Raw genomic sequence first — 26,014 nt, forward strand, 5'->3', positions numbered from 1 at the left:
CAACTTTCAGTTTGCAGTGGGGTTTTCTCTCCGGTGCAACTCCTCCTGTGTTACTGTTATCCATGTCTGTCGGTAAGAGCAGCTGGCTGTGGGACAGACAGTGTTGAGAAACTGGGATAGAAATTCTCATCCATCACGTGAGTTTATTTAAGAGACAGATTTAGACATGTTCCTGTAACAGCTCAATCACTAATCGACTGAGAGGAGCAGTTCACTTTACTGCATAGTAAACAGAAGTCATCCACCCACACTTCCACAAACACACACAGGTCAAAGGTCAGGGTCGTGTACATGATTCACTACTCTGTTCAAGAGGACTTGACAGAAAAAGGATGCAAAAGCAGTTTGTCACTTCTCTGTGTTAAGGGTCTTCCTCACCACGAGGCTGTCCTGCAGCTCCGTTCCTGTAATTCACTCACATTTCTCACATGGGGCCAACAGCCTGCGCTCCACTTCTCATCGGGGTTGTGTAAACTACTCAGATAAATAACTGGATTGTGTCGTAACATCCTGCTGGTTTAGTTTAGTTATTTAGCAAGAAGTGATGCAACTAACTGTACCGTTACTTCTTTAAGAAAATAATTGTGAATTAGCTCACTGGGATAAAAGGCAGCTACATGAGAGGAACTCCAGCCACTTTCAGTGACCCTCACTAACAAAGATGTGACAAGAACTTTGTGTAAATGAAGCTCTTCAGTTCTGGCATTTGTCATCCAGGATTTTGCAAACTGACTCATTCACTATGCAGGGACAGGAGTGGAACCTGCGTCCACTGCAGGAGGAGTGCAGCCTCTGTATCTGGGGCGCCTGCTCTACCAACTGAGCTGAACCAGCGCCCCCTATCTTAGCATTTTTATTTCATTTTTCACACCTAGTTTCACCTATAAATACGGCGTATCTGGTCTCTATAGCCCCCCGATAAACGAGTGCTAAACTATGACTGGGAAATAGCTGATCAGGAGTTTGGTTAAGGATATTTTTAAAAAATGTACTGTAGAAATGTCAAGCTATGTCCAAACCTGTCTGAATATAAAGGCAACACTTCATCCTGTAAGACATTTAGGACCGCTAACTTAGCTATCTTCATGTAATGTCAGTGCATGTTGGGTTATTTTATGAGAAACTTACTTTGTCGTTTTATCAAGCTTAATGTTTTTAGTAATGTGTTACTCGTATTAAGTGTTTTGAAATTATTTATATTAAATGTGTGAACACAAATATTACAGGTAACACATTAAATTTAACTTTGAAGTAGGATTTCCAGAAGGTCAGAGGACTCTCAGTTTGTATTTGCATAATACATCTTATTGTGGAGATGATTTCAGTATTGTGTCGCTGGAGTGATTCTGTTCTGTGCGTTCAGGCTGAGCTTGAACAGACCCTGTGGTAGCTGATAGAAGAGTCCTGTCATAGGAATGTGTGTAAGTGTGTGTAAGTGGCCTGTGTCCTCTTCAGACGGAGGAACAGAACAGTTTGTGCCTGGCTGGAGAGAAAAAAGCCTCGAGGATCCGTGTGCAAACATACAGGTGTTTAAGTGAAACAAACTGCATACATTGGTTTTTATGCAGCTCTGTTTGGTCAGAAATGTTCTATGTTTGGCTGTGAACCGCTGAGGGTTAGTGTGTTTACGTGCGAGTGAGGAGAGCTGCACTTAGCCCCTGTTGTTTTGGTCTGTATGTGTGTTAATACTGATTAGATCAGATTCTGTCATTCAGAAGCTGCGCTGCCCCGTAGGAAGCCATCTGCCGCCCCATATGGTCACCGAGCAGCAGGAACAACGACCTGCACAGCAACGGGTTTGAATCTGTGTGTGTGTGTGTGTGTTTAATAGAGTACAGAAACAACATGTAAATAATCAGTGTTTAAAAAGCTAACAAATAAAGTTGATGAGAAAAAAGGAAGAAATGTATGAAATGATTAACATGATCCTGTGGAAACTGTTTGATCACAAAACACAGAAAAAAGCAGGTAAAAAAAAAAAAGCTGAAGCGTCATCAATCACGCATGATTTGAAGAACAGAACACATTCCTTAAAGAAACAGAAAACTAGGGTCTGTTTGATTAACAGAATCAATAACATCGAGCCGGTTGTTGATTGGTGAAGCTTGCAAAAACGGGAGAGTTACCTGGAGACAGGCCAGCAGCCAGTCACAGGCCAGGACCTGAGGAACCTTTTCTAAACTACAAACTGGGGACTCACTTATCTGTAACACAGAGGAACCAGTGTACAGTAGAGCGCACACACATGACACACAAAACATCTGGAAACCACAGGAGGAGGGGTCAACTCATGTGCATTTGGAGAAAATAGACACTTTCTACCGCTTGTGCATCAATTCAAATGTGACTGTACCAAAAAGTGATTATAAAGCAGAGAGAAGTCACTATTTTCTGGATGTGATGTTTAAAAGAACATGGGTTAAAAAAGACAAGAAAAAATATATAAAATTTTATGAGAAATAACTTAAAAATAACCCAAAAGTGCTCACAAATAATGCTGCTGTAAAACTTCAGCATAAAAATGTTTTTTCTGCTGAAATATTTCAGTTATTCAGCAAGTAAACATAAAAACAGAAGCGTGGGTCCAAGTGTTGAGATGTTGAGTCTCAGATATGATAAGTTACGTAACAGAAACATGTTTGTTTTGTTTATCTGGTTATAAATCGAAGGATTGTTGTTTTCTTTCATGGCCGACGTTGCTGCAAAAATGTGATGAATCCGTCTACATCTGTTAAGAGACGCTGAACACTTAAAGGCTGCGTGTTTCATGAGGCTTTGAAATTACAATAAAATGATGCTAAAAAGTAAAGTGTGCTCAAAGGACGTCTGACTGAGCTGAATGTGAGACCAGCTCTATGACGAAAACTCTCTCCCTCATGACTCTCTGTAGATAGTAATCCATGCATTACTTATTTATGCATGCACAAAGGAAATTACAAGCACTTCTGCATGTGCATAATTATAGTTTTTACACGCAAACATTTACATCAAGGGTCCAAATCTATCAATTACCAGCTTTTATTTCCTCTTGCAGCAATAAAACGTTACGGAGCATCTGTCTCGGATCTTCCCGCCGACATTATCTATGATTGCAGCAGCGTTGTATGCTCAACAGTTTACAGGCAGGTGACACACAGTGCTCACTTCTCTGTGCTTTCATAAAGAGCTGCACTACAGTGATATCAGACGGACTTTTCCTGCAGATTAATGATGGAAAACGAGAAACTGGCAAGTTTTCGTTTTGCACCGAGCAACAATAAAGTAACAGCTTTACGTGTTTCATTTAATTTGCCTCAAAATCGCACGTCCTGTGATGTGAATATTGCACATGCACACATCGCAATTACGATAGTCAAACGATTTATCATGCAGCCCTAGTTTCTAAGCCACTGTACTGCGAATGTGACAGTTTCTTCATGTACTGCAAACAACCACGACTGAAACTGAGTGGATCACGTTGGAACTAGAGCTAATAAACAAGAGCTTATTTGTTTAAGTAACTTAAACCCAAAAATATGTTACATGCACATAGGCATTGAGACTGGCAATCACAATGAGAGTTTACGCTTCATGTGGAAGCCAGCAGGCCGTAGCAGCTTAATACAAACTAGCACCGAGCAGCTAAACTACAGCGTTTGCGTTCTGCATCACAAGGACGTGGGGTTATACTTCTGGGATGCTGCATGTCAGACTTCGGCTGAGGCTACGCATCATACATGCATGCGATATGTAGCACGAGCACGCTAGGCCAAGATCTACGTCTCTACAGAGCGTAGCATGTAGTGAAATAAACAGCGTCAAGCATCCAGCAAAACCAAGGAGATGTAACGGCAAAGAAAATGACACGGAAGAATGGTGTCAAGTTCATTCTTGGTCACAACAGCTTCAATCTTTATGACGTCAAATCAAAACCTTTGTCTGTTGCCTGTGTAGAGACGAGAAGTTCATACAGGTGTCTGTGTGAAAGAGAGATTCAGGGTCAGCAGTTACCTGAGAGCCTCCAGCTATGGGGATGATACAGGTGAGGAGGTTTCCAATCACTGTTTCCAAGGGGACAGAGAGGCTGTCTACATGGACGGTGTAGATCAGACCCAGACAGTTCTGTTTAGAGGGACACAAGAGAGGTCAAAGGTCAACAAAAACATGCCTCAGGGCACAGACACAGCCTGTTTACTGTAGTAACATGATAATGCGGAAGTTCTGTGTTGTGTTTTGGTCCCACATGATTGGCTATGAACTCATGTAATACTAGCGCTTCAACACAAAAGACACAGGCAGAGAATGTTTTCAGCAGTTGTGTGTTTGTCGTACCCTGAACACCTCGGTGTAGTCCAGTCGGGACACCAGCACCAGGCTCTTGGGGGCGAAAACCTGAGCTGATTGGACGACGGCCGGCTCCTCATCCACCTCATCTACCTCGCTGGCCTCGGCTTTCTGCAGCTGAAAACAGAGAAAAACATTTATAACTGAGATTACATCCGGCTGAGAGCAACGTTTCACACTATGAACCTGGTTTACACACAGGGTTTACACACAGGGTTTACACACAGGGTTTACACACAGGGTTTACAGGTTTATTTTGGCGCTGGTCTAATTTCTTTCTTCTTCAGTTTTTAAGTAATTTCTTTTCTATAGGAGGGGAATAATTCAGCACTGGTGTTGCAGCCTGGATGGGAGTCTGTCTCACCTGCAGTCTGTCCAGGCCCTCCCAGAAGGTGAAGCAGGCACAGTAGTGACGATCCGAGTTGATGTCGGTCAAAACCGCTACAAAGAAGGAGGCGGGCTGCCGCTCAGGAACCAGCTGCCAACCGCTGGGCTGACAGAACTACAGATGTGGAAGAGGACGAGGAGGAGGAGGAGGAGGGTAGAGAGGAGATGACAGCAGAGGGGTCAGAGGGGAAACAGGGACAAGGGGATTCAGAAAAAGGAGAAAGATTAGTGCAAAGGTGGATGATAAGATCAGTGGGTGATTCATCCTGGGATGGGCTGTCTTTAACGAAACAAAACAGGCTCTGAAAACTCTGCTTGTTTAATTTAACATGATGACATCATCAGAGCTCCGACTTGATGTGAAAACATGTATTTTGCTCGTATTTGTAATCACAATGTAGTTGGTAAGAAGAAGTTACGGTATGTCATTTTCAAATATTTACTTGCCAACATGAAATGTTGTCATTGTTGCCTAGGTGAGCAAACATACAAAGTCAATATTAGCAGTGTTCTTTTGTGAAGGTATAACTTTCATCTTCGACAGTATTTATCTAAAGTTGCTGCACTAACTTGATGACTTATTCTGAAGTTGGCAAATAACTGACATGTGTAAACTTCTCAAATAGTTTGTCTTCAATTAATCAACACGGAACTAGTTCATAAAGTAAATGACAAGTGTGCGATCATTTCATGCAGATCATGCATTATGCTCACAATATATAAAGAAAAGACGGTAAAGCTGCAAGGGATTGTTGTGTTAAATGTGGATTAGATTAGATTGTTCGGAGAGTAAATCATTCTTTCTGCAGCCAGGTTGGGCAATTAACACACAATTATTGAATTATTTGCACATTAGAGCTTAACCATTTTATTTTCAATCAATATAGGTGACATCCAGTCTGTCACAAAGTGCACACAGCGTAGCGGACATAATGCACACAAGAACCCTTGAAACAAATTGCCATGGTTAGTCTACAGGCCTGAAACCTGACCTGCATAAAAACCTACAAATCAAACTTTAATAAAAGTCCCTGAATGATACTGGTTGAGATAAAGCCTCACAACAAAAACTGGTAACATAAGCTAACCACAGAACATACTGACAACAGAAAGGCCCATCACTGCCTTGCAGGAAGTGGTGAAATATCAGCAGTACACCTACACACATTAACTCAGCTTTTAACGAACTAATGAACTGACTGGAACAGAAATCTCTATTTAAATGTGAATTGATGATGTCTGGGCGATACCCTATCTATTCTATAAGGTCGTGATAATCTTCACACAGTTAGGAGCATCCCTCATTAATATGCCACCTCCCCAATCTTGCTCAGACTCTGAACATGCACTTATTTTTTTAAAGCTTTTTTTCTCTCTCGTTATATATTTATGTATAATTCAAGACTTAAGTCTCAAGCCCCAATAGTTGCCCCTTTGGACAATGCACATAACACCCAGCATACTCGTTATTTTGTTACTCTTAGAGGCTTAAAGTAATGTGTCTAATAGTATCATTAAAGGTCTGTTTATCTCAGAGCACTGTGCATTTTAAATTAGTTTATAATGTACCTGGTGTTTGTTAAATCACTTGCTGTGGACTAAAGTGACATTGCAATGATTAGATTAAAGCTTCCTCCTTGTTAGTCATATCTAAGTTTCTCATCAGGTCACCAGGGTTAAATGGGTCCGTGATGCTTCTCAAGTTGAAATGTTTCCTCACTTGTTGGTGTAAAAATATACGTTTTCTTATGTCTATAAATAAGTCAAGCCTGGAGGGAATATAACTTAAAATATAGCTTAAAATGCAGACTGCTGACTCGTCTATTCCTTCTAAAATCATTCAGGAGTCGCCACTAAACGCATCTCTTTCAGGTTGATGAAAGCATCGATCCCTCATATACATGCTGTATTGTTGGATGTTAGAGGCCAGAGCTGAGCCGTACTGGAAAACGTGTATGAGTGTTGACTTACCAGCTCTATGCCTTGTGGGAACGGGCTGTCCTCCCAGTCTTTCTCAGGAAACCGCTGGAGAATCCGACCTTGACCCTCGCCCTCCACTGCAGAGAGACAAGAGAGAGAGAGACAGATACAGAGGTCAGTCTGTGTTATTTAGACTGTTTGTTGTCTGTTTGTTTCTTTAATTAAGCCCCATTGAGTTTTAAATCATATCAGCAGGATGATGTTTGTTGGTTCTTCTCGTTTGTTGGTGTTTAATAGTCTGTATGTTGGCACAAAATTCAAAAACATACATCACGTAAAGAGAAAATGTATGTTCGCTACACTACACAACCATGACTTGGGTGTACACAGTCATAAAAGTCATGTACTCCATGAACTTTGTGACTTGTTGTCATTATAAATACGAGCTACATGTAGTTAAATAGCAATACAGCACAGAAATTACTCAGACAGCGACGGGAATGTTTGTTTGGAAGACGTTTCCAAACAAAACTCAACTGCTCTGATGGGCTAAGTGTCAGAAAATAAGGAGGGCAAAGGGCAAAAATGCACCAAGAAATCCCAGAATACTTCCAAACTATGATCAAGAGGCAAACATCACCTCAAACATTTATTTGAAAAGTGAAAAGGACAACTCTCCTCCTCTGTCGAGCATGCAGAGCTCACTCCTTCAAACATAGCCTTGAATAGCTAAACGCTAATAACTCTGATAAAGGAAAAGTATTCATGTCATCGTCACAATACAAGCAGGCCTCATTGATTTGATTATTGTGAGTAAAACTAGTGCAAACTTTAAGGACTTTAACATGTGTTCTGACTGGCGTCTTAGCTAAAGTAGCAGCAAGTTGGCAGTGCTAATATTAATGTTTCAGCCTACAATGTGGGTCTGATGATTCAAATAATTAGAGTGGTGACAAACATAACTGAGCTCAATAAACCTGGGAAATTAAAGGTCGGGTATTATGCTGCTTCAAGCTTCATATTTCACTCTGTGATACCTGTGGAGTAGCTTAGCATCATTTACAGTTTCTGATCATTGTTCTCACACTGGTGCTCTGTGCAGGCCCTCATACAGCCTCTGCCTGAAACGACTCAGTCAGCTCTGTCCCTTTAAGAAACCCCGCCCCTTCAAGCCCACTTTGTTCTGATTGGCCAGCTCTCCAAACCCTGCTACATGTGTGTAGAAAAAAACTGTGTGAAACCTGGTGTTCACAGCAGCCTGCAGACTGAGCTGAGAAGCCTGGGGATTACTGCAACATACTTTTACCTAAAGATTTGAAACTTCACCCACGTTGAACATCCAACATTGTAACATTATATATATATATATGTCTTACATTGTGAAACAGCATAATACCCCCTCTTTAAGCTTTAAAGTATCAAAAGTTATTTCCAGAACTGACAGAACATGCAGCTCCTTCTCTTAAAGGAACAAGTAGCTACTAGCTAGTAGAGTGTGATAAGGTTTTAATTGCATCTATAAACATGTGCATTATACAAATACAACGACTATTATAAGCTAAATAACTTTCTCTGCTTTCTCTTTACGTGCACACGATTGCACACTTCTCTTTGGAACAATAACAGTTTGTTTTATGTTTGCTCATGTTGGTACAAGGTTATAATTACTGTATGCATTTAAATCTGACCTTATTTCAGAATAAAAACAGCAATTTTTGCTTCTGTAACTATTATTTTAAATGCCACCAAAATCTTGTAAATGCCTCAATTTGTGCCCTGAAAATTTTGGGGCAAGAAAAACCCCAAAACAAGGAATAACAGATTATAACAGAAGAATTACAGCCCTAGATTACTACTGTAAGATCTTGAGCTATAAGCAGCTGAAGTAAAACATATAATTTAACTACAACACTTCCACTAAGTTCCTCAGTAATCAGTTACTTATGCAAAAGGGAAAAGTAACGTTCAAACATTTAGTTCATTCTTCTGTGACTCCGTCCAAACTGCCTGTTAAACAGTCAGAGATGTGTTAAATGATTATTTGCTGCTGCTTAATGAGGCCATTTCCACCGTTGGCCCGGCTCGGCTCATCACAGAGGCACAATGACACGACAAAGAGCGACTTATGTAACCACCACAGGCCCGTCTTTCAGCTTAGCTCCATCTGAAGCCCGGCAGGCTGCTTAATGGCAGCATTCATCCACACAGAGAATACACTTATCCTCCCAACACAAAGGATGCAAATCTAGCAGAAAAATGCACAAACCAAAATATTATCCCATGCTTAATAAAAGAGATTTTCACCAGCGTTTAGACCGAGCCTGGACAGTGAGGACGAAGTGCTGTCTCAGAGAAATAACAGAGCCTGTGGGCATTTACCGAGGGAACTTAAACAGAAGCAGAGACACACAGAGACAATACACAAACAGAAAGTAGGCCAGCTCCCAAAACACACAGGGGAACGCTGAAGTCGTCGCCTCTCCCTTGTGAACTGGGACATGTGGACGCTTGTGGGAGCCGTGCTCTGGGATCAAGTCATCAAAGACAAGAGGTTCATTTTCACTTTGTTTGGAGACAATTAAACATCATTTCTGAGTCCTGATATTATCTAAAGTGTTCTGGCATCATTAAAAATGACTCCTGAGAGAGATGAACATGAACTGCTTCAGTTCCGGAGCTTAAGTTTAAGTGATATAAAAGAAGCACAGTTGCAACATCAATGCTCAGAAATTTGACTAAGGGCCGCTTATAGTTGTAGACAAACGTTATCTTTGTGTGATTTCAACCTCAGAAAATAAAATACCCACAAGTCTGTGAGTCTGTGCATGCACATAACACAAATACAAAGCTGCAACAATTACAAAGACGTTGCATGCATGCCTTCGTTTTTAAGACGTAAACATGGAGGCAATTGAGGTCTGTGTTACGGTCTCAATTATAACTGAGAAGATGATAATGATGAGTCTGTACTAGGGTGTCACTTTTCAATCGAAATTCGATATATCGTTTGAACCTGGTGTAATATTAATTGTTTGAACTGTAATGATTTGATTGAATTCAAGTTGTCACTTTATACTCCAGCAGCATGCAGGAAGCAAGACACGGGGGGCGCGACTCGAGTCTTGAGGAGTCGTAGGCTTCATTATGCACAAACAGCCTAAACTATACATTACATCTGCTGTTCATACAGCTACCGATCACTCTTCTCTCTGCTCTTCCGCTGCTACGGTCCCCGACACTTCACTTCTGTTCTCTCTCAGTCCCTCTACCACCACTCTCACGCACTTAGCTCTTCCCAAAACAGATCTACACTTCTCATATACGACCATGCTACAGAAATGATCATCTCAACACCAACGCACCTCAGAAGCGCTGTATGTACCACTACGTACCCATTATGTAGTTGTTGTTTTTGGCAAAAAGTTATTGGTTATATGACCTATATTACGGCTGATGTTGAATAAAAATAAACTATCTCTAGTTGGATTATGAACTGATTTTGCCCTGATTCGACTGTGCAAAGCTACTCAGAAGGCTACATTCTTAAACAGATCACTTAATCAAAGAATATTTAACATATTAAACCGATTCTAGCGTGGACCAGTGTCTACTCAGCTGTGTTGCTCTGCTTCATGTGCTGCAGACAGTGCAGAGAAGATGGTAAACCCTGGAGCTGGAGTGCGCTCTGATTTCTGTTTTCTGCATTGATGATTTTCATATCAACGCTTATCAAGAACATTTATTGAGATCCTTATAAATCTTTGCCCAATAATATCAGCCAACAGATAAATCGGTCCTGTCTCTAAGTAACAAGTAAGAGGATGAGAATGAAGCGGGTTCAACTTTGAATTATGGCTTTTTGTGGAGCAAAACGCTGATATTTCTGTACAGAGTTAATGCAGAGTCAGAGCCACAGGTGAGGGGAGTCAGACCTGAATGGCTTCACAGAAACAGAATCATCCAACATTTCAGGATAACAGTGCTGATCTCTGCAGAATAATAGTTACAAAAGTTCATCTTGATTTAAAAATAGTTTAAAAAAAGGGCCGCTGGTTCAGCTTGGAAGAGCAAAGTCCTCGCCACATCTGCCACAGGTTCGACTCTGACTCATGGCCCTTTGAAGCCTGTCATCCCCACTCTCTCTTCCCCATATTTCCTGTCACTCTTCAAGTTACAAAAATCTAAATCTTAAAATAATCAGTTTCCATGTGCCTTTGCTGTTCACACCGTTATTAAAAAACAGGTCTGAGTCACATATGAACAAAAACTGGGCCACCTTTGCCTGCAGCCTGAACGAGCCTTTGCTATGACACTTAAGAACACGTGACTGAGCCAACCCCCTGCTTTTACTGGGATGAATCATCTGGTGCACCAGAGCTGATGCATGCTGGGACTTGATGTCAACGTGATTTAAAGAAGCACCGCAAATGTCGCCTGGTTCTGCAGCAATGGGAGTGTGTGACAAGCTGTGGGTGTGTCAAGAACGCACACACACACACACACAATGAGAAAAACACACAGAGCCAATAGTGAGGCAGGGTGGGGATCATTCAGCCAGTCAAAGCAGGACATCCTGCAGCCGAGGGAGGGATGCAACAACGAGTCTGCTGGGAGTAAAAGACCTAAACAAAACCAAACCCAGTTCCCTCCCTGCACTGGGCTGGTTCATGCAGAGGCATGCAACATACAAGAAGTGTCTCCTCGTCACAAGAGACTAACTCTAATCCAGTGATGTCAAGAATATGTGCATGTATACAAAAAGGAATTCAAGGAATGTAAACAGGACTCAAAGGTCTTCAAATTAACGTCACATAACCAGCAATTACTCCGAGAAACGAGGAGGAACGCAGCGAGACAGTGACTGTGCTGCGGTTCAAGCTGATTACAACAACGCACATTTAAACTACAACACACAACTTTCAACATATTTTAGTTGGACAAAAGGAAATTACAGAGCGAGACAAAGAGGTTTCTATTTGTACCTCGTGTTGCTAAAATAACAATGTGTCTTTATGACAATGCAAAGTTGCTCAACAGTGTTTCAGTAAATTCTCAGAGATTCTCTGCAGCTGGAGTCTAGACTTTTTTTTTATCTTTGATCTGAGTTGTGCTTTAGAGCTTCTCAGAATTTCTCACAAACAATAAGCAGTGGTTGTAACAGGGATAGCCCTACCAGCAAATAGAGATGTAGGTTATTTCTTTTTGCAAAGAAGCAATAACTTTACATGCGTTGAAAATGATGGACACAAGACAAATGGCACGATTTAATGCTTTTAAGGACTGCATTTCTGATTGATCTGAAGCCCTTTTTCATTAATCCATTAGTGCTTGGTCCACAAAACGTCTGAAAATGATGAAAAATGTTCAGTGTTTCTGAAAGTACAAGGTGACGTCTGCAAAAGTCTTCACTGATTAAAAACAAACCAGTCGTGCACTCTCCTCCTCTGATGCTCGCTCCTGGGGGCTTCGGGTTTATCTTGCTTATTGTAGCTGGGTATGTTATTGTCATGTAACAAATGTGTCCATTCTGGATGTCAAATTGTTTGTGAGCATGTCTGTGTGCTGTCCTGTGGACCGTCTTGTGAGGTGTCCTGTAATTGTAAAATTTGTTGTATGTTTGTTAAGTACCTGCCTTAGGACTAGGGGTGGGCGGTATACCGGTTTCACACCATCACCGGTGTCACGTTCTGTCACGACATGGATTTTGCAATACGATCAATACTATGATAAACATTTTGGTTTTCGTACATGGAAAAGTCTGTCTGATATCACACAGAGCATCTCTTCCACAGATATAATCACACAAATAATCGCATTTAGATCGTTCAAACATTTCGAAATAATTCTTCTCTCTGCATTTATATCTAAGTAACAATCTGAGAATATAACTTATGCAATTTTAAAGCCCTACACCAGCCTTATAATAACTCCAGCCTCATAAATCCGAAAATAAATCCCTATAAACTCGGGTTTTTATGGCCCTTCTGAGGCTAATTCACCAGGCTTCAGAAAGTGAAAGTAGACTCTGCAGTTGTAACACTTTCTGCTGAGAGCTGAAGCAGCCAGATAGGAACGAGGACGAGGTCAGACAGGGAGCTATGAGCCTGTGAGTCCTGACAGGGAGCTGCAGTATAAAGTCCATATCAGCTGCCTGTAACAGGACAGGAATGAGCAGACCAGGTGTGATGAAAATATCCAACAGTGATGGTCACCTAACTGAAAAGAAACATCTCGTTTGGCTAAAGATAACTGAACTCTGTAACAGACTTGGGCTGCTAGCACACAAGTAAAGCTTTCACATAAAAACTATAATAAAAGGATATTTGAAATTAAAGCTGCATTACATCCTCCAAAATTCCCAACGTGTAAACTCTCAGTTTCAAACGGCATTACTTGAAACCAAAGGGCTCAAAGTTCACATGCTGATCCAACCACGAATGTGAAGTGAAACTAAGCTGGCGTCTCAGAAACGGTCGGACATTTTTGTTACTAGGCCCAAACCACGTTTCAAGCTTCTGTTTCCGGATATAATCTACACTTAGGTGCATATACGTGTGCCATTTTGGTTAGGAGTCAGATTTGTGATCTTTGGGTTTTTCCCAGGCTACATGTAAAACTCAGGTGTCATAGTGCAGCCCGAGAGGAGGTGGTAACAAACCTGAAGCTGAATAACTTCTGCACTTTTACAGTTTAGTTACAAGCAGGTTTTTTTATCCAATAGTATACCACCTAGTCCCGCCCTACTGTGCTGTGATTGGCTAGTACCACTGTGCTGTCATAAGCGAGTTAGCCAATAAGTCAAATGCAGGACTACCAACCTGGAGACAACTTTTGATGCCCTGTCTGAACCAACTTCGACTTGATATTTTAACCCAAGCCATGTTTTTTTTCCCCGTAAACCTTGCCAACTAAGTGTCCTGAAATGGTCGCGGTTTAGTGGTTTAAGCACCAATGCCAGAGTATTTGTCTAAGTTTTGAAAAATGGTATCGTTTGGGTTGAAACAATAGTTCAAAGTGTAATTTCACACACAACACAAACAGCTGGCTAGCTGGATTCATGGTCTAAAAAAGCTTCCTTGTAGAAAGCCTTGAGGGTAAACTCGGGGCAAAGAGTACAGGCCAATCACAGCAGAGTAGAGTGGGAAATGGCGGTACTCTTATCGGTAGGAAAATATTATGGTTAAAATAATAACAAGTTAGCTAGCATTACATAATCCTCGAAATTATGAAGTACAAGGCAACAAAAGTCTCTCTTCATGGCCTTAAACTCAAGCTGTTCCCTCTCCTGTGCAGATCATACAGTGGTTTCACTGATCAGATAAACACGACAGGATCTTTGTGCCTCTTTAATGTGGTTTTTGTGTTTTTTCAATTCAATAAATCTCAAACTAATTCAATTCAAAGAGGATTTTTTGGCACGACAGTTAAAAAAAAACAGTTTGTGCTTCACTGATCAAAATGCAATTTCCAAATGTTTGAACAACACAATAGAAATGTCCGGAGTCTTTCCTTGTTGCTTCACTGAGACGGAGAACAATGGCTAATTTAGAGGGTTATTTCTGTGCAACTAAAGCTGCAGTTATCTAAAGTATTTCAGGCAGCATCATTCAGCAGCGATCACAGCCAACATCATGTTGTCATTTCGTCTGTTCTAACATGCTGGTTTTTATTTCATTCTGTACAAGTTTATGTTGTACAAATGTTCTTATTGGTGCACAAAACAACAACAAATAAAAGAAAAGTTTCCTCTCCCAGGACCGTCCTGTTTTGTAGGAGTCATTACTGTGGCTGGAATGTGATTTTGGCCTTGCAGACCGCCTGGATCAAACTACCCGTTATTAAATCTAATTTTTTCCAGCTCCTGCAGAAACACTGTTGCGTGTTACTGGATTGATCCGCAGTTTGTTGGCAGAACAATGAGCTACCAAACAATGCAGGGGCTACAGCAAACCCTAATGACAACTACATGTGCAAGAAGCAAGCTTTGTTTCATGTTTTACAAAGGAACGGTGTTAAAGTGCTGCACAGACAATACGGTCTTACTCTGGGACAACACTGCAGCATGGAGCTTGTATCGCCCCTTTCACACATGCACTGCTCATGAAAATTTCCCAAATTGAGCTGCATGTGTGAACGCAAAAGGCCGAATATTTCACCCAGACTTTATGCAGACTTTTTCCTGCCAGCTTCCTAATAAAATGCCTGCAAGAAATCAGAGTAAGCCGATGTGTGAGCGCAGCAGGTAATACTCAGGAATATTTACCGCAAGCCAGTAAGCGGGCTGATGATGTTTATATCATGCAACCGGTGCAAAACCAGAAGAGCAACAGGGGTTGACCATGAGCACAATTTTCCACTGGCACTCTGGGCCAGTAACTTTCCAAATTCACTGGCCCTGCCTTTAAAACCACTGGCCCTGAAATAATTTGTTATTTTGGTATTATTTTAACGTCTAATTTTGTTTCTCCTCATGTAAGGGTTCTTATTACTGAACAGGTCTGTGTTCAATTGTGGAACTCTTATAAACTGTAAAAATAAACCAAATCATATGATGAAATAAAGAGGTTTATAAATAACAGTAATTTTCAAAACGGAATCTCCTACTTTCTGTCGGCATGCACACAACCTGGCGCTGTGTGTGCTGCAGGTGTAGCCGTTAAAAGTAAACAGTCTGCGGTACGTCCGCACAGTGAACGGTCCGTTTATGTAGCCACAGCTTCAACGTGCACCAGGACGAGGTGCCACTGATACACGGGGATACACACACTTGTAGCCACCTTGAGTAAAAAAAAAAAAGCAGTTTACAGGCAGTTGACACAGGTGTGGGAAACACTGCTATGGGTGTTACGTGGGTCATCAGTGTTGGGGGAAGTAAATCTCCCTCATGTGTGCTCTAAAGCTAAAACAGGTGTGTTGCCCCTTTTCCTGGCATTTGACCCGGAGTAGGGCGTTTTAAAAACCGTTTACAAGTCCGCGGTAGCTTGCTAACTTCAGTTAGCGTGTTCTGGAATGACAGTTGCTGTGTTGCGCATGCAGCGACTAGCATGTAGCGCGTTGGATCTCTGGAGGGCTACTATACTGTGTGCATTGTGGGCTTGTGGACCCTAGTGGCACACCAGCACTGGCACAACTATACCGTTGGGCCACCGGGCCACTGCTTACGTCGAGCCCTGAGTGATACATAACAGGATGAATAAAAACATCCGAGGTTGAAGAAGGATAATTTTCATGACAATAAAAGCAAAGATGTCTGCAAAGGTGCTTATGGTCACACATTGAGCACACTGACAGAAGCAGATTAAAACATCACATAATAAGAGTCTTCTTTATGTCACAGCCGCTGGTTTCCAGTTTAATGACTCTAGACATGGCAAAGCTCCAGCAGGCGGAGTGCAGAGGAACCCCCACACACACAGCGGTGCTGCACCAGATGTATCATCTCGAATCATTCTGTTTGACCTTGATTTTTGTCTCAACCAGCTGCAGGTTGGCATTTGGACTTGGAGACACTTTTACTCATGTTTAATTCAACAAACAGAGACTCTCATCTTTAATTAAGCGATTACATTTCTCACTAGCACGAGCTAAAGAGGTCACACAAAATCATCATTTCACACTTGGTTTCACTTTGATCACGTGACCCGCTGCGTTTAACGTTGACCTAATTTTGACTCCCGATGTCTTCAGATGTGTTCCTCTTACAATCAGATTAATTAGAGTGATTTCCTTACTAACCATAATCATACAGCCCGGGGGAAATGCATTTAGGATTGGCACACGTCCATGCTGGGTGTGTTTGAGCTGCAGGTGAAAGAAGTTCAGCTGCTGTTTAGGAAGTTTGCGAGCAGTCTGCAGGCACGACTGCACAACAGAGCTGCTGCTGATGTAAGACAAGATTTCCAAAAGCTGCGGTTGGAGAGGAATGTACAGCGCGTGGAGTCAGAGGAGACGCAGGGATGAGACATCAAACAATCAGCTCAACCTGTTGTCAGATCAGATGTGAGGCTTGATCATAATAACGATGTGGCTGATTCTGATACAACTCAGTGAATGTTTTGCACAGTGTCTTTTTTTTAAAAACACATTGTCATGCATCCTTTTTCTGATTTAGACAATTTCCTCCTGCAGCACACTATATCCTCAAATCTCAGACTCTGGCTTTGACCTTGAACTCCACCTGCAGGTTTCCATCTGTGCATCTTGTCTTTATTTCCTCCTGGACAGACTTTCTGCGCACGACTTGCTGCAACAACAAAAATAAAATCCTAGTGACCATGCTTTCTCACAGAACTGTGCAGACTGACATGCATGGGTCAACCCCTCGATCCAAACAAGGATAAAGCTACAACAAGGACAAATATGACAAATATAAATAAAACACCAATAAAGAGAAGAAATAAGGAAAGGTTACACAGATTTAAAGCACTATAAACACAACAAATTAAACCCTTAAAAACAGAACTAAACCTGTTTAAACACGTCTAACAGAGAATAACAAAACACTCAAATACCAAACTGATAATTGATCGTAAGGCCAACGTCTGTATTGCCCTGTTTAAGTTACGTCTTGCACCGCATGACTTTGGAGGAGAGCATCCGCAGCTGTGTGTTCACACTGAGAGCAACACAATCAGCAAGTCACAATCAGTGCATTCAGGTCCTACAGTGCTGAGCAACCAGAGAGACTCCATCAATGTGCAGACTGTGAACAGGCTTTTCAGACACTGCTGTTGAAAAGCAGCCAGTGGAAGCCAAATCAGGCCTCTTGGTCTGCAAACTAAAGTAATTGTGTTTAATGCACAATAGTTCGGCCGGGCGATTTCAAAATGGTCGCAAGTTGATTACAGGCTTTCGAGGAAGTTTACAACTGCATGTTTTTTTTAAGATGTATATATATTTTTTGCTTTTGCCTCTATTGGACACGACAGCTGAAGAGAGACAGGAAATGTGGGGAGTAGAGAGTGGGGGGTGACATGCGCCAAATGACCGGCAGACCAGGAGTTGATCCTGCGATCAGTGCGTCGAGGACTGTGGCCTCTGTACATGAGGAACCTGCTCTAAACCAGCGCCCCCCACATCTGTTTTTTAGTTCCTTTACTGGAAACGGTAAGTTTCTGTTTACTTTTTTATCAATGTTAAATGTTAATAGAACATGATGTTTTTACTAAATGTTTTGTTCATTTTCATTACTATCCCATTATTTAATCTGTTCAATCCCGTCCCTATGGCTGCCTTTTGAAAATGATGTTGCATACAGTTAGCCTGGGTTACTGTCGACATTAACTTTAACGTCCCAGAGGGGAAATTAGTTTTGCAGCCAGGTAAAAACATAAAAACAACATTAAGGAAACATTGGCACACACAATCAGGTACAAAAATCCTTAAACAAATACGGGTAAGGGTCACAAGAGGACTGGAGCCTATCCCAGCTGTCATTGGGCGAGAGGCGGGGTTACAACTGGAGCGATTGCCAGTCAATCACAAGGCTTACAGATACAGACAGACAACCTTTTCACACAACGGCCATTTTAGAGTCACCAATGAAGCTAACGAGCATGTCTTTGCACTGTGGGAGGAAGCTGGAGTACCTGAAGAGAACCTACGCATGCACGAGGAGAACATGCAAACTCCACACAGAAAGGCCCACCACGATTCAAAATAACTACTATCAATGCAGCCAGAAATAAGATCATAACAATGTCAATTTAAAGTAAATGTTAGACTGCATATATTGTCAAATTGTGAATCTGACTGCTGCTTTATCACTTGGTAAACAACAGTGATTAGTCTTGAAGATAAGCAAAAAAGCAGGGGTTTGTTTTCTTATTTTGCTGCACACCAAAACAGAAATAATCAGAGCTTCATCAACCAGAGCCGGGCCAACGATCAACCAAAAGCCTCACAGAGCGACCATGAAACAGGCTGTTTCTTAGAAATAAAACGCATGTTAAGACAACCTCTTAAAATACCGAGAGAGAGACAGGCCTGAAGAGGATGAAAGACGGGAGGAAGGGAGGAAATGTGGGTCACACGTAGCGCTTGTGTGTGTCTGTGTGTGTTGGAGCAATGACTCCTCACACAGATGACTACTCGCTGTGATGCTCTGTGACACAGGAGGGAAGCAGACCGGTTGGTCATGTGATCTCTGAATGATGGCAGTCAGACTTGAAATGAGTGTGTAACTGGGTGTGTGTGACTGCGTGTGTGTGTGTGTGACGCTCTTGGTGCTGAACCAGACCGCAGCTTCTCGTTTGCAGGCTCTCTAACCACAGTGACACGACATCAGGCTGTTTCCACAGCGACAGCAGCCGTCGGGACAAAAGACCTTTGAGCCTTGTTTGTTTCCCTCCGTCTTTGTGAGCATGAACAGAATGTGTGTGCAGATCTGCTACTAAGTACGGAATGAAGTGTACCATGAGATCTAAAGCGAGTTAACTTCTACATGAAGTTAATTTTTTACTTAAGAAACAAGATCTGATGAAACTTAACTCACAAGCTCTGTGACGTTTGGATTTTTAAACTGAAACTTCGCCCCCAGGTCTGAGCCTTGCTCCGCCCACGAAATACTAAGAAGTGAACAAGGTATTGAGGAGGAGTGTGCGTTTGTTAGAGGCAGGAGCTGCTCGGTGACATATATTAGAGGGCGTTAACATTTAGTGAAATACATTTCATATCAAAGATAAGTCTCAGCCGGTTAACTCTAAGTCAGTGTTGACCTGCAACATTCAGGATTGACTTAAAACAGACGTTGACAGTTTTCCACACGTGAAAATTGATGAGAACATCTGCATTGATGTGCTTCTTTAAAGTACAGTCCTGCTGTCTGCATCACATTATGATAGCAAACACATGGCATTACCGACGTGCTCCCGTGATGAGCAAGGTCGGCTTTACAAATCCTGCAGGTGATCCTTTTCTTTGCAGCATTGAGGGTGAAATGCTTCCATGTCTTAGGACGCGATGGTGTTCCATCAGCCGCCTCTATTTTGCTGTATTGTTTGCATGTTGCTTCCCGGTCGCTGTTTTGCATATTCAACTCTCAGCAGAGATAGTAAGGATGTGAGACAGGTCATCCCTCAGCAACTCAGCTCGAGAAAACGATGTTATGTCTGCACACAGCATGAAAAACGTGCGATGATGTAACCAAGTAATTATTGGCAAATTTTGTCATCAATTGTTGTTGACAATGTCGACTAATCATTGCACCCCGGACGGCAGAAAGTTTAAATATTTTAACTTTGGACTGGCTTGTCTTCTGCTGTACGATTTCTGCCAGCCTCAGAAAATCATCCTGCTCTCTTCTACTAAAAATAAATCCAGTTTAATGTCGGCCTGAATCCATGCAGGTTGTGTCAAGAGAGAATAATCCTGCTGACATTTTTTTTCCAGAAATCAATCAGTCATAATTTGCGACGCCTTACCTACTTGTCAGTTTAAGTGGGATCAGAATGTACATGACGCGGTGAGCTGCCATTAATGCATCACTTTCCACGACAGCATCTGCACTGTGTTAAGATTACATCTCCAGTTTGGATGAACAAACACAAAACTATGACATCATAATATTCAGGCTCTAAACCACACCCTTTAACAGAGCTCTTCTGCTGTCCACCCAGTTTGTTACACACATTCATTCACATGTGAACGCACAGGCTCACACTCTCTGTTACACACACATGCAGGACAGTCCTGTTGAGTAATATGAAGAAGAGTGAGTCGCCCTCTGATTAAAAGCAGCAGACTGAGGCCTCTCATTGTGTCAGAGGAACCACAGAGCCCATCAGCACATCAATAAGTAACACTTGACATTTAGAGCTGTCTGATTTGGTGTCCGATGACGGCGAAGATAATTATCCTGCATAAATAAATGAGCCAGTCCGTTTTAGAAACCAACTGTCTGAGAGAAGCTGCCGCTTGGGAGCCAAATAACGGGTGAAAAAATAAAAACCCGGCTCCATCTGGCAGCCGCCGTCGCCCTGGAGACAATGTGGGACATTTTCTTTGTGCTAAAGCTCTTCAGCAAACTCACATCCTTCCTGCAGAACGAATGCCCCCCCCCCTCTCCACCAGCAGAACCCCCAAAACAGAAAAGAAAAGCTTTTCAGGGGAGGAAATGGCCTCAGAGAGCGACAGCAGCAAGAGTGAACAAACTCATTTCAGTTTAAGTTGCTTCAGATCTAACTCAACTCAAACCTGCCTATCGAACCTGGATGACTAATAACAGGAGCTTCATTTATTCTCACTTCTCTTTTCACTTCTGCAGCTACAGGTGGCTGCCCGCAAGTTTGCCCTGCTTTACACTGAGAGTTAGGAAACATGCCAATGCTCACAGAACAGAGGATATCTACTTTCTAGTCACTCTGTGCACTGAGTCTGACTTAAGTATATGCAGGACTCAACGTCCACTCAACACAAAAAGACCTGCTTCATATTTTGGTCCTGATAGAATATTGGTCTATCATCTTGAATTGTTTTCTATTGTACACCATAGCTCCTTTTATGCAGCCTGTTCAAGACAGGTCTGTTACGCCTCGCTTCTTTTGCTTCCACAACGCCGTAACGTGTAAAACCAAACACTGGGACACTAATATCATGCCGTCATATGAGCGGAGCAGAGAGAAAGTTAAGCTTATATTTGACATCGTACCTCGGATTCATTCGAGGAGACCAGCAGCAATGAGTGACGAGATCCGTTTCTGCACACACATAACTTAACTGTGCTCCAGCTCTTCATTCAGCCCTCCTGTTTTTGCAACACACATTATACAAATCGATCGGTTACGTCGACGAGTCGCCCAAGCCCTACTACAAGATACTTAATCTTTGTAAAACCTTTCAGACGGTGACTACAATGCAGTGTCCAACTTAACATTTTTCCCCCACTAGATCAGAGTTTTACTGGCCAAGGGAAACAAGACTAGGTCAAACCCGAGCATGTGGCTGATTGCATCAGGTCAATGTGCGCTTTTATGGGCAATGTGTTACAATGAATGTCCTTATGAGGCCGATGACAACCTGTCTGAAGGCAGGTGCCTGCTGTGGACTGAGGACAGCAGACGAGCGGCAGAGGAGCAGCTCCGCCTACATAGCAAACAAAGTATCCAGAGCCATATAGACAGTGTCGCGTCAGTGGAGGTCTAATATGCTCCATGATCCACCAAGGCGATGTCGCAACTCTCTCTCTACGGCTCTGAAAGTACCGTCACTCACTCACTCACTCAGTCACATACAGACCCATGTGTAGGGCTGACCCCGGCAGTCAGCCCAAAAAAAACTTTTCCACAGAACTGTTCATTTAATTTATTAAATTGTATATAAGTTGTAATGATTCAACCAAACAAAGAGTTTTCTTCTTAGAACATTTTAAATATTCTAATAATATTTTTTGATTTCATTTATATTGGGTGAGAGCTGTCTCTTCTGACATACGTCGGACATGGACCTCCCGGCCTGGAAATAGTAGACTATGCCTGTAAGAGAACTTTACTATCCAACACTTTTTCATTAATTAAGTGCAATTTCAAATGTATTTATTGAACAACCTTAACAGGCTCTTCAATTAACGTTGTTGTTACATTTCGTTGTCAAACATCACAGCAGTAGCGGACGGTATGGACGTCTGTTCTGTGTTGTTTCACACGTAACTCTAGATCAACAACGTCGTCATAGTAGAAATAACCTCATGCAATGACGAGCTGTGAATATGTTCAACTTAATGATGATGATAATAAGAATAGGCTTACTGAACAAACTAACGCTTTCCTCATACATGTTTTCCCCTCTCGTAGCTGTTCTCCGGCGTGATGGTGGCTTGTGCTCCGGCTCAACAAACACCATCAGCTCACCGAGGCCTTCTCCTTCCACAACACTCAATGGGAGCATATCTCCAGTCACCATGTTTGTTATGAGCAGGCTAATCTTCTCTGCTCAGGTATCATCACAACAACGTGTGCTAACAGGGCTAGCAAATGATGTGATGCCAGACTGCCTGTTGTCTGTCTCCGCTGGCTTCTCCTTGTGCTTTAAGCGCGTGTGGTTAAGCATCGAACTGGTATTTCTATGATAGACAAGTTTAACACCACATATCTTGCACAGCACGTAGTACTTCCAGACATCACATTCCTGGTCACGACCGACATGGTGCATGTAAGCTAACTGAGTTAAACAACTTGAGCCGAAAACAACGCATGAGCAGGTGCGCAATAGTGTAACGTTACTCAGATACTGACGTCAGCAACGAGTACTCGACCCCATCCGTACTGCGTAGTACACCCCTCTGTTTACAGCTGGCACAGCGTTGAAGTGCTCCATGTCTGGAACCTTGTCAGTATGAGAACACTCAGGTTGCTCCTCCAGTCAGTCTTGGTTTGCTTCATGGCACTGAAGCCCCTCTCAACCGATTGGCAGAAAAACTGTTACTGGCTCCGGGCCATCGGGCCATTACTTATGTCGAACCCAGCTACAATGTCTTCAGATGTGAAAGAGTGTCAGAATTTAGTCTGTCTAAGTCTTTTCAAAGTCTTCTAGTGTATGGGAAGCTTTGTGTGAGACATGCATGTTCGCCAGTATTCATAGATTGCCTAGGGGCCAAAACGAAGTGACAGGCAAGAGTGACAGTACACAGGATCATCAGTGGATGACAATCACATGATGAGGAAGGCCTGCATGCTGACATGATGCTGTCACAGATCAAGTTCAGTCTGGACAGGAGGCTACAGAGGACGTCAGTGTGTTGGTAAGAAAACGCTTTCAGTTGTGCAGCTGTAACACACACCAAGAATTTATGAATGTTACCTAAAAAAGCAAGAGAAGACGAGGATTCAGAGGTGGATTGTAACTGTTGAACAGATGACGTGGCTGTCTTAATAAGCCCAGTAATTGACACACACTGAAACAGGAAATACTGTATGTTCTTAATGCAAGCAGCTCCTCCAGAACAAGATGCACACAAACATTTCCGCGGGCTCCCCCAGATTACTGCAACAGGAAATGTGATAGCTGTGGGCTAATGCACTCAATCACAACTTATCTTCTAGCACTCAGGCCTTTGTCTTCACTCAGCGATACATTACAACCCTCACACACGCTTCTTTTCTCTTATATCACTTCTACTATATGCAATTGCCAGATTGTGCTCAGTTGCAAATTAACCCCTAAACTCTTTCTGCTACCACAACATTAATCACCCACGCACATGGCCCGGAAATGTCATCTTGTTACTTGGGCAACGAACAGCAGAGAAACAGAGACGTGTGCATGATGTCTCACAAGCAAACAGGAACCTGAGTGATTATAAAACAATGAAGAGAGATAGGCGGCTAAGTTTAGGCTAAATCTGACTTTTTATGACCTTTTTGAGTCCCCAAAATAAACACTATATCTTCTCAGCCTGCTTCATTCTTCTCAACAATAAAGAAGTGAAATCTGACACAAACATGTTTCTTACTTTGGCACAGTCTGAATTTGCAGTTACGGCTGCCTGGACGCTTTTGGGAGAAGGAATAGTGCTATGGACTTTTCTCTCGTTCTTGCTGTCATCAAATACGTATTTGAAGTGTTTCTAAAGACATTGAACTATGTGTGCACGCAGTTTGACAGCAATCGCTTCTCATTTAGCTGGACCCGGCTAAGATGACGAGCATGCTACAGCTAAGACAACAACAGGTGCAGCTCCTAGACTTTGCAGGTTAAACACACACTCTATATATAGTCCTCAATATTTCTCCTGTGCATGCAGTCGACCTTGTCAACAAGATTCGATGATAAAAATGAGTTGCCAACAAATGTAATTGTCATTAGCTCATGTTTTTCATGCTGTGCGCGGACATAAGATCATTTTCCTGAGCTGAGTTGCTGAGGGGTGAGCCATCTCACATCCTGACTATGTCTGCTGAGAGTTGTGCATGCAAAACAGCGAAAGAGAAGCGTCAGGTAAACAAATCATGGCTCCGGCTGATGCATCATCATCCCATCCTAAGCATCCCATCCTGGGAGCATTTCACCCTCAACCCTGCAGGACCTTGCTTAACAAGGGAGCACGTCGGTAATGCTTAAGAGTTATTTAAACTAAATTCAAAGCTGAGAACTAAATAAGAGTCATGAAACGTGTGGCCTTCTGTCTCTGCCAATGACAGTTTGTCGTTCAGATTCAGGTGTATAGCTACAGTCACAGATTTAGTGACACATTTTAAACCCTTTTCTGCCATTAAGGCCTTTGTGCATGAAAGAAGCTCACACTGCTATTGACACTGACTCCACTTATTCATATTATACCAGTTTCCCACATATTTGACAGAGAATTAACCAGCATTAAACAACATAACTTTCCACTTCAGACGCTCACTTAATTCTGCTCACATGCCGCATCAAAAGTGTTTCGTCGATAATCGATCGATTTACTCATCTATGCAGCTTGCAAAGAAACAAGTAGAACAGATCGATGAATATTTTGATGTTGCAAAGTCTTTTGTCCAACATGACCAGCGGGGGAAACAAGAAGAGATAATGTGTGAGTGATTTAATCCATTACAGTGCTCTTAATGAGTCAGAACAAGAAGTGCATTTAATCCCTCGCTGTGCATAATTAACCTCGTGCTCCTGCAGCCTTTAATTATGACAGCATTCAGTTCAGACTTCGGCTTTATTAAAATAAATTCTCCAAACTGGTAGGATTTAATTTGTGAAGGTTGCATAATGTAACCCCGACTGAGGAACTTTTTAACGGCCATAAAATTTACAGTCCGAAAGCTTGTTTTTTTGTCACGTAATAAAAGCTCAATTCAGGGATGCACCGATACCGATACCAGTATCAGGCATCGGGCGTATCGGAACTGAAGTACTCGTACTCATTCTCGACTTGACGTTAGCCTCCTGTAAGTTAAGCAGGTAGGCGGAGAAGCAAAGTTGAGTGTTAAAATGTCAGCAACAGTTGCAGTTGCATCATTCTGTCTATTTACTTTGTTACAGTCAGAAAGTGAAGATCATCTGATGAAAATTAAACATGTTTTTAAAGTCATTATGAGAACTGTAATGATATCATTAAGTACTCATATTGGTACTCGGTATCGGCAAGTACCCAAATGTAAGTTCTTGTACTTGTATTTGTGGTATCGGTGCATCCCTAGCTAAGTTAGAGGTTTAAATTGTACAATCAACCAGGCACTCACTAACAGCATGATATAAAGCTTCAACAATAATCTGCACAATCTTTAAACAACACAGGCCTCTTTCTGGGGGGAGGGGAGAGCGGCAAAGACGTGCCATAAATACAGTACAGTGATAAAGACATCAAACCAGGTCTGGACCAATAACCGACCTTTACTCTGCACATTTAAACCAATCACAGGCTAGATTAGAGCGAGCACAGTGTGCGTCTGCGATGCAG

The 26,014-nt window shown here is 42.2% G+C and overlaps 1 protein-coding gene across 3 annotated transcripts in view; it reads right to left on the reverse strand.

The window, feature by feature from the left end:
* sbf1 (SET binding factor 1) overlaps positions 1–26,014 on the reverse strand; it is a 74,807-nt gene that overhangs the window by 40,266 nt on the left and 8,527 nt on the right. For all 3 annotated transcript variants that reach the window (XM_069670932.1, XM_069670933.1, XM_069670931.1), the window contains exons 2-5: positions 6,682–6,767; positions 4,688–4,825; positions 4,312–4,440; positions 3,991–4,101 (exon numbers count right to left, since the gene is read on the reverse strand). In XM_069670932.1, the coding sequence (XP_069527033.1) occupies positions 3,991–4,101; positions 4,312–4,440; positions 4,688–4,825; positions 6,682–6,767 (464 nt within the window). The remainder of the gene's footprint in view (positions 1–3,990; positions 4,102–4,311; positions 4,441–4,687; positions 4,826–6,681; positions 6,768–26,014) is intronic.

Source organism: Semicossyphus pulcher, unplaced genomic scaffold (assembly GCF_022749685.1).
Source record: "Semicossyphus pulcher isolate SPU_LCO1_2020_fin unplaced genomic scaffold, fSemPul1.0.p SCAF_20, whole genome shotgun sequence".
Classification (NCBI taxonomy): Eukaryota; Metazoa; Chordata; class Actinopteri; order Labriformes; family Labridae; genus Semicossyphus; species Semicossyphus pulcher.